The 14,953-nt window shown below is 36.0% G+C and overlaps 2 protein-coding genes across 4 annotated transcripts in view; one reads left to right on the top strand and one right to left on the bottom strand.

Annotated features, from left to right (window-relative positions):
* Positions 1-731: 731 nt before the first annotated feature.
* Osi5 (Osiris 5) lies at positions 732-8,520 on the bottom strand. Its single transcript, XM_034981213.2, has 3 exons — positions 8,122-8,520; positions 5,275-5,390; positions 732-929 (listed from the first exon to the last, which is right to left on the bottom strand). The coding sequence occupies exons 1-3, from the start codon at positions 8,411-8,413 to the stop codon at positions 732-734; spliced, it is 606 nt and encodes a 201-aa protein (XP_034837104.1). The 5' UTR covers positions 8,414-8,520.
* Osi4 (Osiris 4) overlaps positions 3,177-14,953 on the top strand; it is a 43,071-nt gene continuing 31,294 nt past the window's right edge. For all 3 annotated transcript variants that reach the window (XM_034981215.2, XM_069506883.1, XM_069506882.1), the window contains exon 1: positions 3,177-3,241. The gene's annotated coding sequence lies outside the window, so the exon portion shown is untranslated. The remainder of the gene's footprint in view (positions 3,242-14,953) is intronic.

Genomic DNA, 14,953 nt, shown 5'->3' on the forward strand with positions numbered 1-14,953 from the left:
TTTTTTTACTAGGCGGCTATTTAGTACGAAGATAGCTTACATCCCAGTGACGGATAAAGGCAACTTTTTACCCCGGATAATCGTCTTTTCCTGTGTGAGCCGTGGTGGCCCGTGTAGATGACCTGGCTGATCATCGTGGTAATCGTAGGAGGTCAATTTCTTGATCCCACTATCGCAGACAGCATAAGATTTAGGGCAGATACTGCTAAGGCCTGACGAATTTTTTACTGAGATACCTTGCATCCCGGGGATGGACATAGGCTACTTTTTGTCCCGGAAAAATAAAGAGTTCCGAAGGGATTTTTAAAATCTAAATCCACGTTGATGAAGTTGTGAGCATTATCGATCTGGTACAGAGATCTCTGCATCTCGGAGACGGATGTAGGCGTCTTTTTCTCCCGGAAAATCAAAGAGTTCCCACGAAAGGCGGGTGATGTGGCGGGCATCGTCTTGATAATAGTTAAGTAATGATCTTCAAACAATTTTACTAGAGATGTACCGACTAGTCGGAAAAGCCGACCGATCGTCCTTTTACGTAGTAAGTAGTACATGCAAGTTCTTTGTTTTAAACCGACTAGTCGGCCAGATAGCTAGTAGGCAATGTCATACTCAGCCGACGCACATCTCTAATTTTTATGAATTCTTGAAGTATTTAAAAAAAACACGTACCTAATCGAATAATAAATATTTATTTACACAATAAATTAAAAATTAATAATAATTTGACTAATCTAATCCCGTTTCTTCCCTTCCACCCATCCTTGGTACGGCAGCACCTGGTAAGGCAATGGCGTATCCCGTCTTCGCCTGTGAGAGCCGTGGTGACCCGCGTAGATGACCTGATGATCGTCGTGGTCATCGTGGGAGGTCAACTTCTTGACCCCTACTATCGCAGACAGCATAAGCGCTAGAGCAGACACCGCTAAGGCCTGAAATTGAGATTTAGACATGTTAGATTATTTTTATTTGGTACTAGCTGAAACCCTTATGGAGAACTCTCAGGCATACAGGTTTTCCTTTACCGTTAAAGCAAGTGCTATTTAATTACTTAAAACGCACATAACTCCGAAAAGTCAGAGGTGCGTGCCCGGGATCGAACCACAGCTTGTTAAATTGAATAAATACAGGGTAATAATAATTACTGTTAATAAGCTAATTAACAGCTAATAAGTTTACTTCGAAAGTTCCGTGTGGTTAAGTGGTTTTTGCGTGATATGTATATACAAATTCAGGGTACAAATAAATAGATCAACTAACCTTCTTTATTTTTATGTATTTAAAATAAAAAGCTGACTGACTGACTGATCTGTCAACGCACAGCTCAAATTATTGGAATGCAGATAGCAATAATTATAACGTGAAAATCAGAAGGAATTTGAAAATTCAATCCCTAAAGGTGTAAAACAGGGGTTTGAAATTTGTGTAGTTCACGCAGATGAAGTCGCGAAATAAGCTTGTAGTACAATAAATAATATGTAGTCAACAAGACATTTGTCCACCATTTATAGCTGTAGGTAGGTACCTAATTACATTGTAGTTTCAAAGTCGTAAAAGGTGTTCCTAATTCGCAACAAACTTGGTTTGATAGTCTGATTCGTAGTCGAAATGGCAGTCGTAAAAGACACCGCACTACTACAATTATACGAGGGTTCGGTTAGACTGTGAGCGAAAAAGTCATACGTATAGCGCGTATCAAATCGGCTACATAATGAAATAGCGAAGCTTTATTTTTAGACCAACTTATATACCCCGTAGGTAGGTATCCATCGGCAGCAGAGCGAAGATGTATTTTAATAGACATACTTATCAGAATATAAATACAGTGGACCCCCGGTAATCCGGCCCCTGTCTAATCCGGCATCCCCGGTAATCCGACATGGTCTACTATTTATTATTAAATATTTTTTTGACAATCTTCGCTAGTGTATGATTGAATAAGTTATAACTTGCACGTATCACCACTATTGTGCTCGACGCGTAGGTCATGGTTTTGATTCTGATTGCATAGTTTGAATTTGAAGTTTGAATACATAATGAAGTATGATTTGTAATTTAGAGTACATATATATAACATTTAGTTCAATTCAATTCCCAATTATTGGCTTTTAGGTGTGCCAGCTGGGCACAGAGTGTTTCGCCAGTGTCACGTTTATGGAGAAGGCTATAACATTTAGAATCTTATCATTAGATCTGTGTTTTTTTGTTTTTTTTTGTTTAAAAAAAAGAATATTAGCCATGTTAAATGACTAATATTCCCCTTTCCTCTCCAACTAAGCGTCAGGCTTGTGCTAGGAGTAGGTACGACAATAGTGCAACGGGCGGGATTTGAACCGTCGTCGACCTTTCGGTTTTCAGTCCACTCCTATACCGGTTGAGCTATTGAGGCTCTAAATTTGTCGGATTACCGGGGGTCCACTGTAACTTGATAATTTTTCACGACAACTATCAATAATCTAATTGGTCTGCTAACCACAGCTCCGCCATCTCCACTTTTGGTGAGTACCGGGTGTTATGACAATGAGAGTTCTCTATAATGTTCTCAAAGGTTGTGAAGTCTGCCAATCCGCATTCGGCAAGTGTAGCAGACTATGGCCATACAAATGCTTTAGCCCCTTTAGCTTACATACACAATCGTTTATGTATTTTTTGTATTTTCTAACTCGTAGTTTTAAGTTTAGTTTTAGTTTTGTAGTTTTTAACATCTTTTTTTTTTCTTATATTGTATTGTGAGCTAAATGATAAATGATAAATAAAAGTTTATTTATTTATTTAAACCCTTCATCTTCTAAGAGAGGCCCTAGCTGAGCAGTGAGCCGGTTATGGGTTGATGATGATGATGATGATGATGATGATGATGATGATATTATATTGAAGTTAAAGCCTTTTAAAAATTTAATTTTATGAACTGTTAAAATCTATTCATAGCTTTCGATTTGAGTTACTGTTCATTTTATAGCAACGCTAGGACAATACGACAGGTTAAGAATGTTGATTTCCTGTGTACGTATTTAAATGTAGATCGTAAAGGAGACCCATGTTTACACAATCGTGCCTATTTGTTGATTTTCCTCTTCCTGGGTTATTGTCGTAGTAGTCTAAATATATAAAAGGAAAAGGTAACTGATCTATCAGCGCACAGCTCAAACTACTGGACGGATCGGGCTGAAATTATGGATGGAGAAGCTATTGTGACGTAGGCATCCACTAAGGGAGGATTTTGAAAAATTCAACCCCTAAGTCTGTGAGTAGTAGAGTACACACAAACATTTAAGTATATTAATTGAATCCTTGTTTGCCCCGGAAAAGTTAAACAATAATATTATGATGTTTTATATTGCAATGAAAATTGAAACGGTTTCGCTTTGAAGTAGCATTATGCAGGAGCATCGATCTATATGTAGGAGACACTGAAATATATTTACCTAGGACTTAATATTGCGTCGATTTTAAATTTAAATTCTGAGTCTGCATTTTCTTCATTCCTGTATTTTATAAAATACACTGAAAACGGAATGCATACAAATGAATTGAAGTGATAGAAGGAAAAATACCCAGTATATATTTTTTACTTGAAAATAAAAATTAAGTCACACTTCGATTTTTCATCTTATAAGACACAGCTTATGCTCGCGACTTCGTCCGCGTGGTCTACACAAATTTCAAGCTCCTATTTCACCCTCTTAGGGGTTGAATTTTCAAAAGTCCTTTCTTAGCGAATGCCTATATCATAATAACTATCTGCGTGCCAAATTTCAGCCCGATCCGTCCAGTAGTTACAGCTGTCCGTTGATAGATCAATCAGTCAGTCAGTCAGTCACAGTTTCCTTTTACATATTTAGATTTTATTTTAGACAGATGGACACAAGTCACCGAGATGATTCCTAAATTATGTTTCTTTTTTGAGAGTGATACCTACTTTGTAAATACCTACTTTACATAAAAACGTATCAAAACTTTGTCCTTTTTAGGGTTCCGTACCTCAAAAGGAATAAGGAATAGGATCACTTCGTTGTCTGTTTTTTTGCTATTGTTTCGAGTATACTACAACATGAAAATATACAAAACGACCAGTTTTGGGCCGGTCGCTGATGAATTGAGGTGATGATATTGTATATTTTTAAATAAATAAAAAACATACGCTTTCGTTCTATCACGACAAAAACTATTGTCATTAATTCATCGAGAAAGTAACTCTAACGTTTTTAGGGTTCCGTACCCGAAGGTTGCAAACCTTATTACTAAGCCTCCGCTGTCCGTCCGTCTATCCGTCCGTTCGTCTATCTGACAGCAGGCTGTATCTCGTAAATCATATGGAAATGGATAAAGAGTTGAAATTTTTACAGAATGTATACCTACGCTATAACAACAAATATAACATTAAAAATTTCAAAATGGCCGTCATGAAAATTAAAAGGTGCTATTTCTTGTACGATGGTACGGAACCTCTCGTGTGCAAGTCCGATTCGCACTTGACCGATTTTTGTCGCCGGTCGGTAAAACAATTTCCATTAAACAATTCGTTACGGCATGCGAGCAAAGAGGTTTGCACAAGCATTCACTCTTTCCAATTATATTATCGATGCTATCCAATTAGGTACCAATTGAATTTAAAACATACTTAATTGTATTGATTATTTGTTATTATTGGTAGCTTATTTGCTCTAGCTTCGCAGCGGCTCAGGCCTTTTATATTGAAAAGGATATAATATACTTAGCAAATGCTGAGTTTACCTTTAAGTCAAAAGGGAATAGGTACTCATCTTTTAGGCAAGCACGCTCCATCTTAGGGTGCATCATCTCTTGCCAGCGAGCTTTTTCTTACAAAAAAAAGGAAAATCCGGTCGAACTAATTTTTTTATCTTGACACGCTTGGTCACACCTGTCGATCAAGTGTGTCCTTATTTTTAGTAAAGTACATTATCAGCTCTGCGGCGATAGCCTAGTGGGTTTCATATTCAGGGAGTCAATTACGGGTACCTACACAACTCTTAGTTTTCGGAGTTATATGCGTTTTAGGAAACTAAATATCACTTGCTTTGGCAGTGAAAGAAACATTGTGATTCGATCTGCGCTTGGCCAGCGTGGTGAAATATGGCCAATAACTCTTCTCATTCTGAGAGGAGACCCGTGCTCAGTAATTGTGAACCAGCAATGGGTTGAAGATTGTGATATTGTTCAAACCAGTTGGGCTATCGTGTACTGGAGCCTAAGTGAATTGTATCCTCTCCCGCACCGCGTAGAGAGCTGGGTACCTATAGTAATATGTAAAAGTACCTTCATAGTAAGAAGTCCTAAGCCGCCAATACCAGCTGCTCCCAAGGTCTTGGCGAACATCAAGCCAAGCAGTGCCAGGGACCCGCCGCCATCGCCTTTGCTGCCTCGTCCAGTTACTGAAAAACATCATACAATTTGTCTTTTATTACAATTATTTATGTAAGAAAATATGCATTTTTCTAATTAAAAATACCTAAATAGCCTTGCACACATTGGCCTAGCGCACTTGGCTAATACCTACTCAGCGAACCTATACAGAAACATATTATTATTTTGGCGTCCGATAATTGTCGAATGTGGCCAGCGTTGGCCGGCATGCTCGCGCCATACTAGTTTCAACATAAACTTATTCCTACCTATGATGCGATTAATAGAAGTGGTATCGACCCTCATCAACGTGTGGATGGAATCCATCCACACGTTGTTGCCAACGCCAAGATCATCCATCCGATGGATCGCGAACGTTGGCGCAGATTCCTTTGAAAAAACCGACACAGAACGGCCAACTCCCAACGTTGGCGTGAGTGTTGGGGCCAATGCTAATTTCCTGCACCTCGATTGCGGGAAACCTGGATCAATCATTATTATAATCTCAATTGTTGTGATTGGCTGAATTTGTGCAATAGTGAGCGAGCGTCAACCAATTCGAGGTGATTGCGATCGTGACATTGTAGCTGTCATTCTACGGCAATCGCGCACCAAATCCACAAGTTGGCCGAACAGTGTTGGGGCCAGCGTTGGGACCAGCGTTGGAGTCAACGTGTGGAACCGGCGGGACAGTTATTTTGTTGGCGAGCCTATTAAAAAAGCTGTGAAAGCATACCGACTTCGTCACTTTCCATCGTATGATTGTAGTCAAGCGTTAGTCAACAAAAAGACCATAAAACAAATCGATAACTGCTCGAGTAAACTAGAGTGAAAGGAATGATAGAGCAAATCGAATATAATCGAGATTGATCGAGATAGGCAGCGATATCGATTAAATTCGTTTTTCAATTCAATATTTAGAAAGGATTTTATTTTTAATTTTTCAGTCGCAATAAAACCCGAAATGCTGAGTGTTACTTTTCAAAAGTTAACAACACTTTTCATAGGTACTTTTCAATATGACACTTAGTTTAAGACTACGAGTAGCTTATGCCTGCGACTTCGACCACGTGGACTACACAAATTTCAAACCCCTATTTTACCCCTTTAAGGGTTGAATTTTCAAAAATCCTTTCTAAGCGGATGCCTACGTCATAATATCTACTCGTATAAGTATCTGCATGCCGAATTTCAGCTCGATCCGTCGAGTAGTATGAGCTGTGCGTTGATAGATCAGTCAGTCAGTCAGTCCTTTTCCTTTTATATATAAAGATGGAGAATCAACTTTTAGGAAAATGTTTGATATTTCCAATCCCCATAGGATGCGTAATGTTGTCCCACGCACCTACAGTGCATTCTCTTATTGTATGAAAAAAATATTTACTTCACTGAGTCTGACCACTCACGCTTGATCAAAAAATTGACTATGTATGTCAGAAATAGTTTTTACAAAAAAAGATCTAAGTAATGGTTACTTAGACAGTTTTCCTGTATCTCGTATGGTTTTGGGTTTCCCCATACTGTCACAGTAAAAAAAAAACCGGCCAAGTGCCAGTTAGGCTCGCGCAATGAGGGTTCCGTACTACAGTCGTATTTTTTCGACATTTTGCAGGATAATTCAAAAACTTTGATACATAAAAATAAATAAAAATCTGTTTTCGAATACACAGGTGAAGACCTTTCATATGATACCCCACTTGATATACCTAGTTATCTTACTTAGAAAATTGAAAATACTACTTAATTATTAGTTTATGACCACAATTTAATTATTTTTGTGTGATTTTTCAGATTATTTTTCAGATTTTCCCCCAAATGTCAGCTATAAGATCTACCTACCTGCCAAATTTCATAATTCTAGGTCAACGGGAAGTACTCTGTAGGTTTCTTGACAAACAGACAGACAGACAGAGAGACAACAAAGTGATCCTATAAGGGTTCGGTTTTTCCTTTTGAGGTACGGAACCCTAAAAAACTACTGTTTTAGGAGTGATTTTGGTTTTAACTTTAACTTTTGGAATTTTGCTTTCCATAAAATATTATGCAATGCGGGAACTCCTATGGTTCCAGCTTGTTTTTAGAGCTTCTTGCACTGCCCTAATAACACTATACAATAAAATGATTAACAGCATCGTTAATTAATAATATTACAGTGTAGGAAACCATCACATCCGGTGAATAAAAGAAGTATATGACGGTATATCCGGTGTGTAAATCAGGTATAAAACACACAAGTATCGCATGTCAGGAATCAGCCATTTTGAATTGTTTCCTATACGATACATTGATCGAGGAAATGTTGGGAAGTCTTGGTCAACGAAGTAGAAAAGTGTCATTAAATAATTGTTTTATGAATATTTACTTACTTACTTAGTATTTTCAGCTCCATTTTACTTACTATGAGAACATTTATTAGAATTTTGAAAAGCCTGCTAAGCACAAGTTAGACCCACTATAAAAACTACTTAAATAGTTATTTATATTTTATTAAATTGATCTATTTACTGTCTCAAAAAATCTTGTTTTAGGACCCCAAAACTAATTTATTTTGTAAAGTTACTGCTGATTCCAAAAAACTGTGCGAAGTAAACTTACTACTTACAGTGTTCCTGACACAATTTGTGAAATGATTTTAAATTATTTCCATTTTTCCATTTTTTTTAAACATAGAATTCTTACATGACTTTAACAACACCTTAATCGACGTGGATTAAGTTGCAGGCAAAAGCTTATTACTAAGAATTAACTGTAGGTACTCACCATTTTTTTCTTTATAAGATTCGTCGATAGCTTTCAAAGACTCCGAAAAAATCTTGGTCAGTTTATCTTTTTCAATCAGATTCGGCAGCTTCACGTGAAGCTCGTGGTTATGCAAAAACCTCGCCATCCTGTATAAAGGCGTATCACCCATAGACCTCCCTTCATCATCCAAACTGTTATCCGAAATACTGACTAACTTCACACCATCCGCTATTTCAAAATCACCGCTTAACAAAGAACTTAAAACTACATTAAACAAAAGGGTTGAAACAAGTATGGTTTCTCGATACATTTTCGTTCGAGGTTCGTTTGGGAATTAAGTAAGAAAGGGAGGCAAAAATGCTTTTATAGTGATAGCTTTCAAAAAAATGAGAACCAAGCAATTGCTTCGACTCGGAGTCGAGGAGTGAAATAAAAAAACGACTGTAGTAGAGTCATTCTACTGCTGTTAGATATTTTCACAGTCTGGTTGGTTTTGTAATTAAACGACATGACAATTTTCTTTTAATATGTAGGTGCTATGGTTCTTTGAACTTAGTTAACGAGTGTCAAGGCTCTGTTGTGGAAAATTATGTATTTTGTAATAAAAGATATTAATTTGTTATTTTATTTGCGTACTGGCTGATGCCCACGACTTCGTACGCGTGGATTTAGGTTTTTAAAAATCCGGTGGGAACTCTTTGATTTTCCGGAATAAAAGTAGCCTATGGCACTCTCCAGGTCTTTATCTATATCCATACAAAAAATCACGTCAATCCGTTGCACCGTTGCGACGTGATTGAAGAACAAACCAACAAACCAATAAACCAACAAACAAACACACTTTCGCATTTATAATAAGGGTCGGGATAAGGGTCGGGAATTTTCTCAACAAAATATTCGTAATGCGAACTTACCCTTAGAGTTTAGTCGGAACTGCCAAATTTCCCCGCGCGATTTTCACAGACAGAATATGTAAATTAAGTGCGTGCGGCTTCATACAATTTCCATAAATGTCACAGAAATTGCGAGAAAAATCGTACAGTGAAATTTCGTAGTGTAAGTCAAGTCAAATCATTTATTCAAAGTAGGTACCATATTTTGAAGTCCTTTTGATCGTCAATGTTGAACTTGTAAGATAATGATGTAACAGTGATTTAAACTAAAGCTACGAGGGTTTCAAATGCGCTCAGGACTGAGAAAAGCCCATAAGACACTCAGCAGTCAGCTGGGTATTCTTTCATGCCTACCTACCAATCTTACCGTTTTCGACCAGTCAGATTATTGAGAGATGATGTGATAAAACTGTCACGTCATCTAATAATAACCTGATTGGTTTATCAAATACTCCGCTCCGCTCTGCTCCGCTTCACTGGAAATGCACAGATGTAGCTTTTAATGTTAACATTAAATATTGTGCAACTGTGCGTACCTAGAATAAATCACCTCCATACAATTTTAGCTGATAAACTCATTGCTCTAAATTTTTTTTTCATAAAGCAAGCGTTGAGACTGAAATTTTTATCACCCCATAAAATAAGTCGTATAAGGACTTAGGGGAAAAAGTTTAGAACGCAATTTTCGTATTTCCTATTTTTTTGTAATTTTTCGTACGTTTAATGATCAGGGCGATATAAACATTTTTAAATTTGCATTCTGTTGTAGAATGGCTCTGTTCAGTGGCTATAACAAACAAAACTACAACAATAGTTTACACTTTATAGTATTAGATGTAAAGCTACTGGATGAGCTGCATTAACATTCTTTTCACTTCTCATGCTCGTAAAGTTCTTCTTTATGCTGGCTGTACGCAGACTAAAACTGCTTTTCATGCTCTTGTGCTCATTTCATTGGTCTAAACTAAAGTGTTTTACCTATAGGTAAATAAGAATCATAAATATATCTGTCAGAATGACACAAAAAGATGGTAACTATAACGCGTAAAAAGTCCTCACGCGCTATTTTAACTTTTTGTATCAAATTTTATTCAAATAGTTTTTTGAAGTGCAACTTAAGTAAGTACGCAAAAATTTTACAAAAAATGTCCTAAATGAAAAAACTAATTAACTCCAAGAAATAATAAAATATCTCTTCGTAAAACAAGAGGGCTTGACGGCGCGTGAAAAATACTAAGAAATTTAAACTGGTCTTGTTTATTTATTTATTACTAACTTATATTATGTGTATTTGTTTATGTTTAATTATTATAAATCGTAAGATCGACCGTCGATTTCAACTGAATCGCTGGACAGAAACCGCATAACAATGTTAACAGAATTCGAGCATTAAAAAGACAATAAGGGACCTACAGGTCCTTGATTTTAGGTAAAAAATTTAGTAACACCTATTTTAATTTCGCAAAGCTTCCGCTTGGAGTGCTGGCTTGTACAGATGGACGAACTTAAATTTTTTAACAAGTTATTTAAGGTTCATTTTACTTTAACGCTGAAGTTCGACGCTGGAATTATATAAACGTTAGTGAAATCTAAAATCTCATACTAAGCACTGTTCAACTCTCAACTAAACCACTGCAATTTTAATAATACAGTTTTAACAAGAGCTAATAATAACAATAATTTCAAGTTAGGAACTGAACAAAACTGCTCGAACTCACCTTGTTATTTAGACACATCTAGCAAAGATTACATCTGTGTAAAATTGTGGGCTCACACAGTTTTCACCGTGGCGTGGGCTACCAACAAACGCACTGAGTTTTCTTCTTTTTGATTTAGTGGGTATTATGATTGGAAACGAAAGGGCTGGAGTCCAAAACGCTGGGCTTACTGCAACTATTCAAGTGCAGATTGGTTCCGTACCAGATCCAATAGGGTCTTGGGCTGTAGTAATAAAATGAAGTGATTTTTTGTATAGCGGTAGTTTATGGGGCTAGAATTCATTATTAAAGAGGACAATTTAAAAAAAAATCACGATTTTTATTTATTTTTAAATTATTAATTATTAACTAGCGGAAAGCGATTAATGACGTCACAACGTCCTACTGCTACTGCTAGTGCATCTGCATCTGCTACTAACAAGTAGCCTAAGTACCTACCTGATTTATTTATTTATTTATTTCCACACAAAAAGAAAAAACGCTTACAATATTGGTTTCTTCATGCTCGTAAGCGCTTGGCGGCTTGTCTGAGCCTGATTAAATTTTTAAATGATAGGTATTTGTGTATATGTATAATCGGCATAAGGTAATGAGCCACAATATGAATCATAGTGATATATTTTCATATTGACAGTATCGTTTTGTCAGCACATTAGCTACGTGCAAGAGCTATGTAATTATATCTGTTATAATTATTAATCAGAACGCTAGCAAAAACTTAACGTTATTGTTGTACTACCTAAACACAATCCAATACCAATAACCATTTGCCTCATATCGTAATTTTAGTGATTTCGGGTCAAGGCCCCGCCTACGACACGGCATTGACTCCGAGTGGTCTACTTACACAACGTTCGTTGACCTCTAGCGTCAGTATGTTTTATTTGCAATAGGTATATATTTTTTAACATATTTTCTCCTGTGTTTTTTTGTGGCATCTTATCTAGTAATCCTCAGTACTATCACCTGTCTTCGTTTTTGCCAGCATTCGAGTTACACCCTGTATAGTCTATAAAAAATGACTCCTCACGCGCCATTTTAACTCTATGGATCAACTGTCATGTCAAAAGTACCTACGGTTCACCTTTACAATAAGGGCTAAAATCGTACTTTTGACATGAAATTTGACACAAAAAGTTGGAATGGCGCTTGAGGAGTTAAATTTTGCGCGCTATACCTACCTACTTAGTATTGAATTGAATGTGAAAATAAAGAAAGATTGCATTTCAGTCTCTCGTACCAGAAGGGTGCCAATGGGACCTTATTACTAAGCATCCGCTGTCCGTCCGTGATTGGATGAGACCCGTGCTCAGTAGTAGCCCGGCAATGAGTTGATCATGATGATGATCATAATACTATATTTAACTGCAATCACACAACGATCTCTTTGCATGCGATCGCAGCTAAATCTATGCTGGAAATGTATTTGAAAAACTTTCGATTAAAAAAAAAATATAACAAATCGACACTCAATGACTGTTGATTTATAAAAAAACTAAAACTAAAGGCTTTCTACGCTAACTTTCACTATCATTACGAAAGCTGAAGCCAACTGAAATATGTTTTACTCTTTCACACAAGTTGTGTAATATATATCTGTCGCATTTTGTTTTTATCGTAAACTGATTATATTTTAAAATCTATCGGCATTGGAGTGTTACACAATTTTCAGTTATCTGCAAAGACATAAATTGGCGCTGAGTCTGTTGTTTTTCGCTGAACTAAATTTAGAGTATCTGCATCCTCTTCAGACAGTAGATTTGAGATTGTGTTAAAATACTTGTATGATTGAAAATTAGTGAGTAATCCAGTATTTTCCGGATTTCTTTATTTTATTTATAGGTCGTCAAATTCTGTTGTCTTTCTCTAAACTAAATTTAGAGTATCTGCATCCTCTTCTTTTTAATATTGCTAAAAAAGAACGGAACATGATTTTTACATTTACAGACTAAATTTTAGTGCACGCTACTAAACGATACGCTCGCGACTGGCATCTAAAGTCACGAGGTTTGACGGCTCTAAATTAAACTTAAAACTGTCAAACTATGTCTGTCCTTTTCATATTATATAGTAAGAAGAGGATGCGAATGCTCTAAAATTTAGTTGTGCTCAGAATCAGTACCATTGTATTGTATGAAACGAGTACATAGGCGATTTTTAACTGCCGATATTTCGACTCAGTCGCATGAGTCGTGGTCACGATGGTACTGGCGAGAAGGTACGAGTTGTCATGGGCAGTACCGATCTACCCTATTTCTTGTTCTTTTCGCTGGAACTTCACGAGCTGTCCGGCAAAATATACTCACTAATTAATATTATGTAGATAAGAAAAACCGCACTAACAAACGTTGAATTCTTATCTAAGCTGTATGATCGAACCACAAAATTGCTAACTAATGAATATTTTCGTTCATCGAAAACCATTAGTTTTCGCTTTTGGCTTACATTAGTTTATACCTACATTTTGTCACGCATCGTTTGTAATAAATTGTCATAGAATATTCAATACCTATTCAACAATTTTTTTAAGTGTAAGTTCATAGGAAATTCTGACCCTAAAGAAGGACCTGGGAACTAGTGGGGCACTTTGCCTATTCACGTGAGTCCAGCCGGTTATCTAAATATATAAAACGAAAAGGTGACTGACTGACTGACTGATCTGTCAACGCACAGCTTAAACTACTGAACGGATCGAACTGAAAATTGGCATGCAGATAGCTATTACGACGTAGACATCCGCTAAAAAAGATTTTGAAAATTCAACCCCTAAGGTGGTAAAATAAGTTTTCGAAATTTGTGTAGTCCACGCGGACGAAGTCACGGGCATAAGCTAGTTAATTATATTTTCTTACCCTGATTTTTTTGCAAAATGTAAATATGCTTCTAAGTAGCGGTAGGTATCTACTAACAGTTTCTAAGATTGTTTTAAATTTCATTTCTATAGTTCTTTTATTCTTAAAATAACTGTGATAGGTACCTACACAGAGACATATAATTTTTTTTAACTTAGGTACACTTTTAAACTTCGAACCAAGTACAATAATTACTTAATAGAATTTATTATTTTTGAAGAACAGTTTAAAAAGCTCTTATAGTTTGGTATTTTTATTAGATTAAGGTCAAAAAGGTATCGGTTGAATCAATAAGTTTAACTGTGAAACTTTTTCGATCTAAATTATTGTCATAAATTAATTGGCTCATGTTAAAATTAAAATTGAATTCAAGAAGTCTGCTGACAATACTATGTGAGTTTACACGAACATTGTCACGCACTAATTGCTAAAGAGCGTCAAAGATTTTTCTAGAAGCGACAGTAGATTTGAGATTGAGTTAAAATACCAACGGTTATTAAGGCCACTTTAAAGCTTGAGACAAAAGGTTGTACTTTGAGATATACCATTTCATAGATAGCATGAGAAAATAACGTGAAAAATAAAAATGTACCTATTGTTATTTTATTAAAATAGCCTGTGAAAAATAACGAAGCGAAATCTCATAAAGTTTGAAAATCGCTGCGACAGTGAAAATTAGTCTTAACTGTAATTGTAACTGTTTATTTTCTAAAAAAAAAAGTCTTATCATAAATGTTCGGCTTCTTCGCAATCATACGGAAAAGGATCGCCTCAATTAAAAGTAGGTTGGAGAGAAGTCCTAACATTATCCTGAAGGTGATAGCAGACAGACAGGACAGCGCTCTCAAGGCGCACTGGATGTCTGCATTAGTTAATAAGTTTATTAATTATATTAACTAACATAGAATAAGTTTCTTACTAACATACATTATATTATAATATAGTTACTAACATAGATTAAGATGGTTACTAACATAATATTGTGGGCCTTGATGTCTGTGAAATAAAGATTATTTATTTATTTATTATAAATGTTTTAACATTTTGATTAGGTAAATATTGTTTATCTTTAAAACAAATTTGATATACCTATATGTATTTCAATTGTTGAGCATGCTTATTTCGTATAACTTCTCTTCTATGATCGAAATTTGTGATTTAGTCCAGTTTTTTCCAGATTTCTTTATTTTATTTTTACAGACTTTATAAACTTAACAACATAAAATTATGATAGTTAAAACTAAATTAATTTTATCAAATTAAAACTTTGAAGACATGTGTAAACGCTGGAATGCTGCAGTTTACAATCAGGCACAGGCCAAATAAAATAGAGATGTAGGGACTTTCACACGCCACGGTCTTTGCACCGCCTGAATCCAGCGGCTCC

The sequence above is a fragment of the Maniola hyperantus genome, chromosome 24 (assembly GCF_902806685.2).
Source record: "Maniola hyperantus chromosome 24, iAphHyp1.2, whole genome shotgun sequence".
NCBI lineage: Eukaryota > Metazoa > Arthropoda > Insecta > Lepidoptera > Nymphalidae > Maniola > Maniola hyperantus.

Excerpts from the sequence above, each read along its gene's own strand:
- Osi5 (XM_034981213.2), bottom strand. The coding sequence starts at position 8,413 with ATGTATCGAGAAACCATACTTGTTTCAACCCTTTTGTTTAATGTAGTT. Across the intron at positions 5,391-8,121 it reads ATCTTATAAAGAAAAAAATG|TAACTGGACGAGGCAGCAAA; the intron begins GTGAGTACCTAC and ends GATGTTTTTCAG. Across the intron at positions 930-5,274 it reads TAGGACTTCTTACTATGAAG|GCCTTAGCGGTGTCTGCTCT; the intron begins GTACTTTTACAT and ends TCTCAATTTCAG.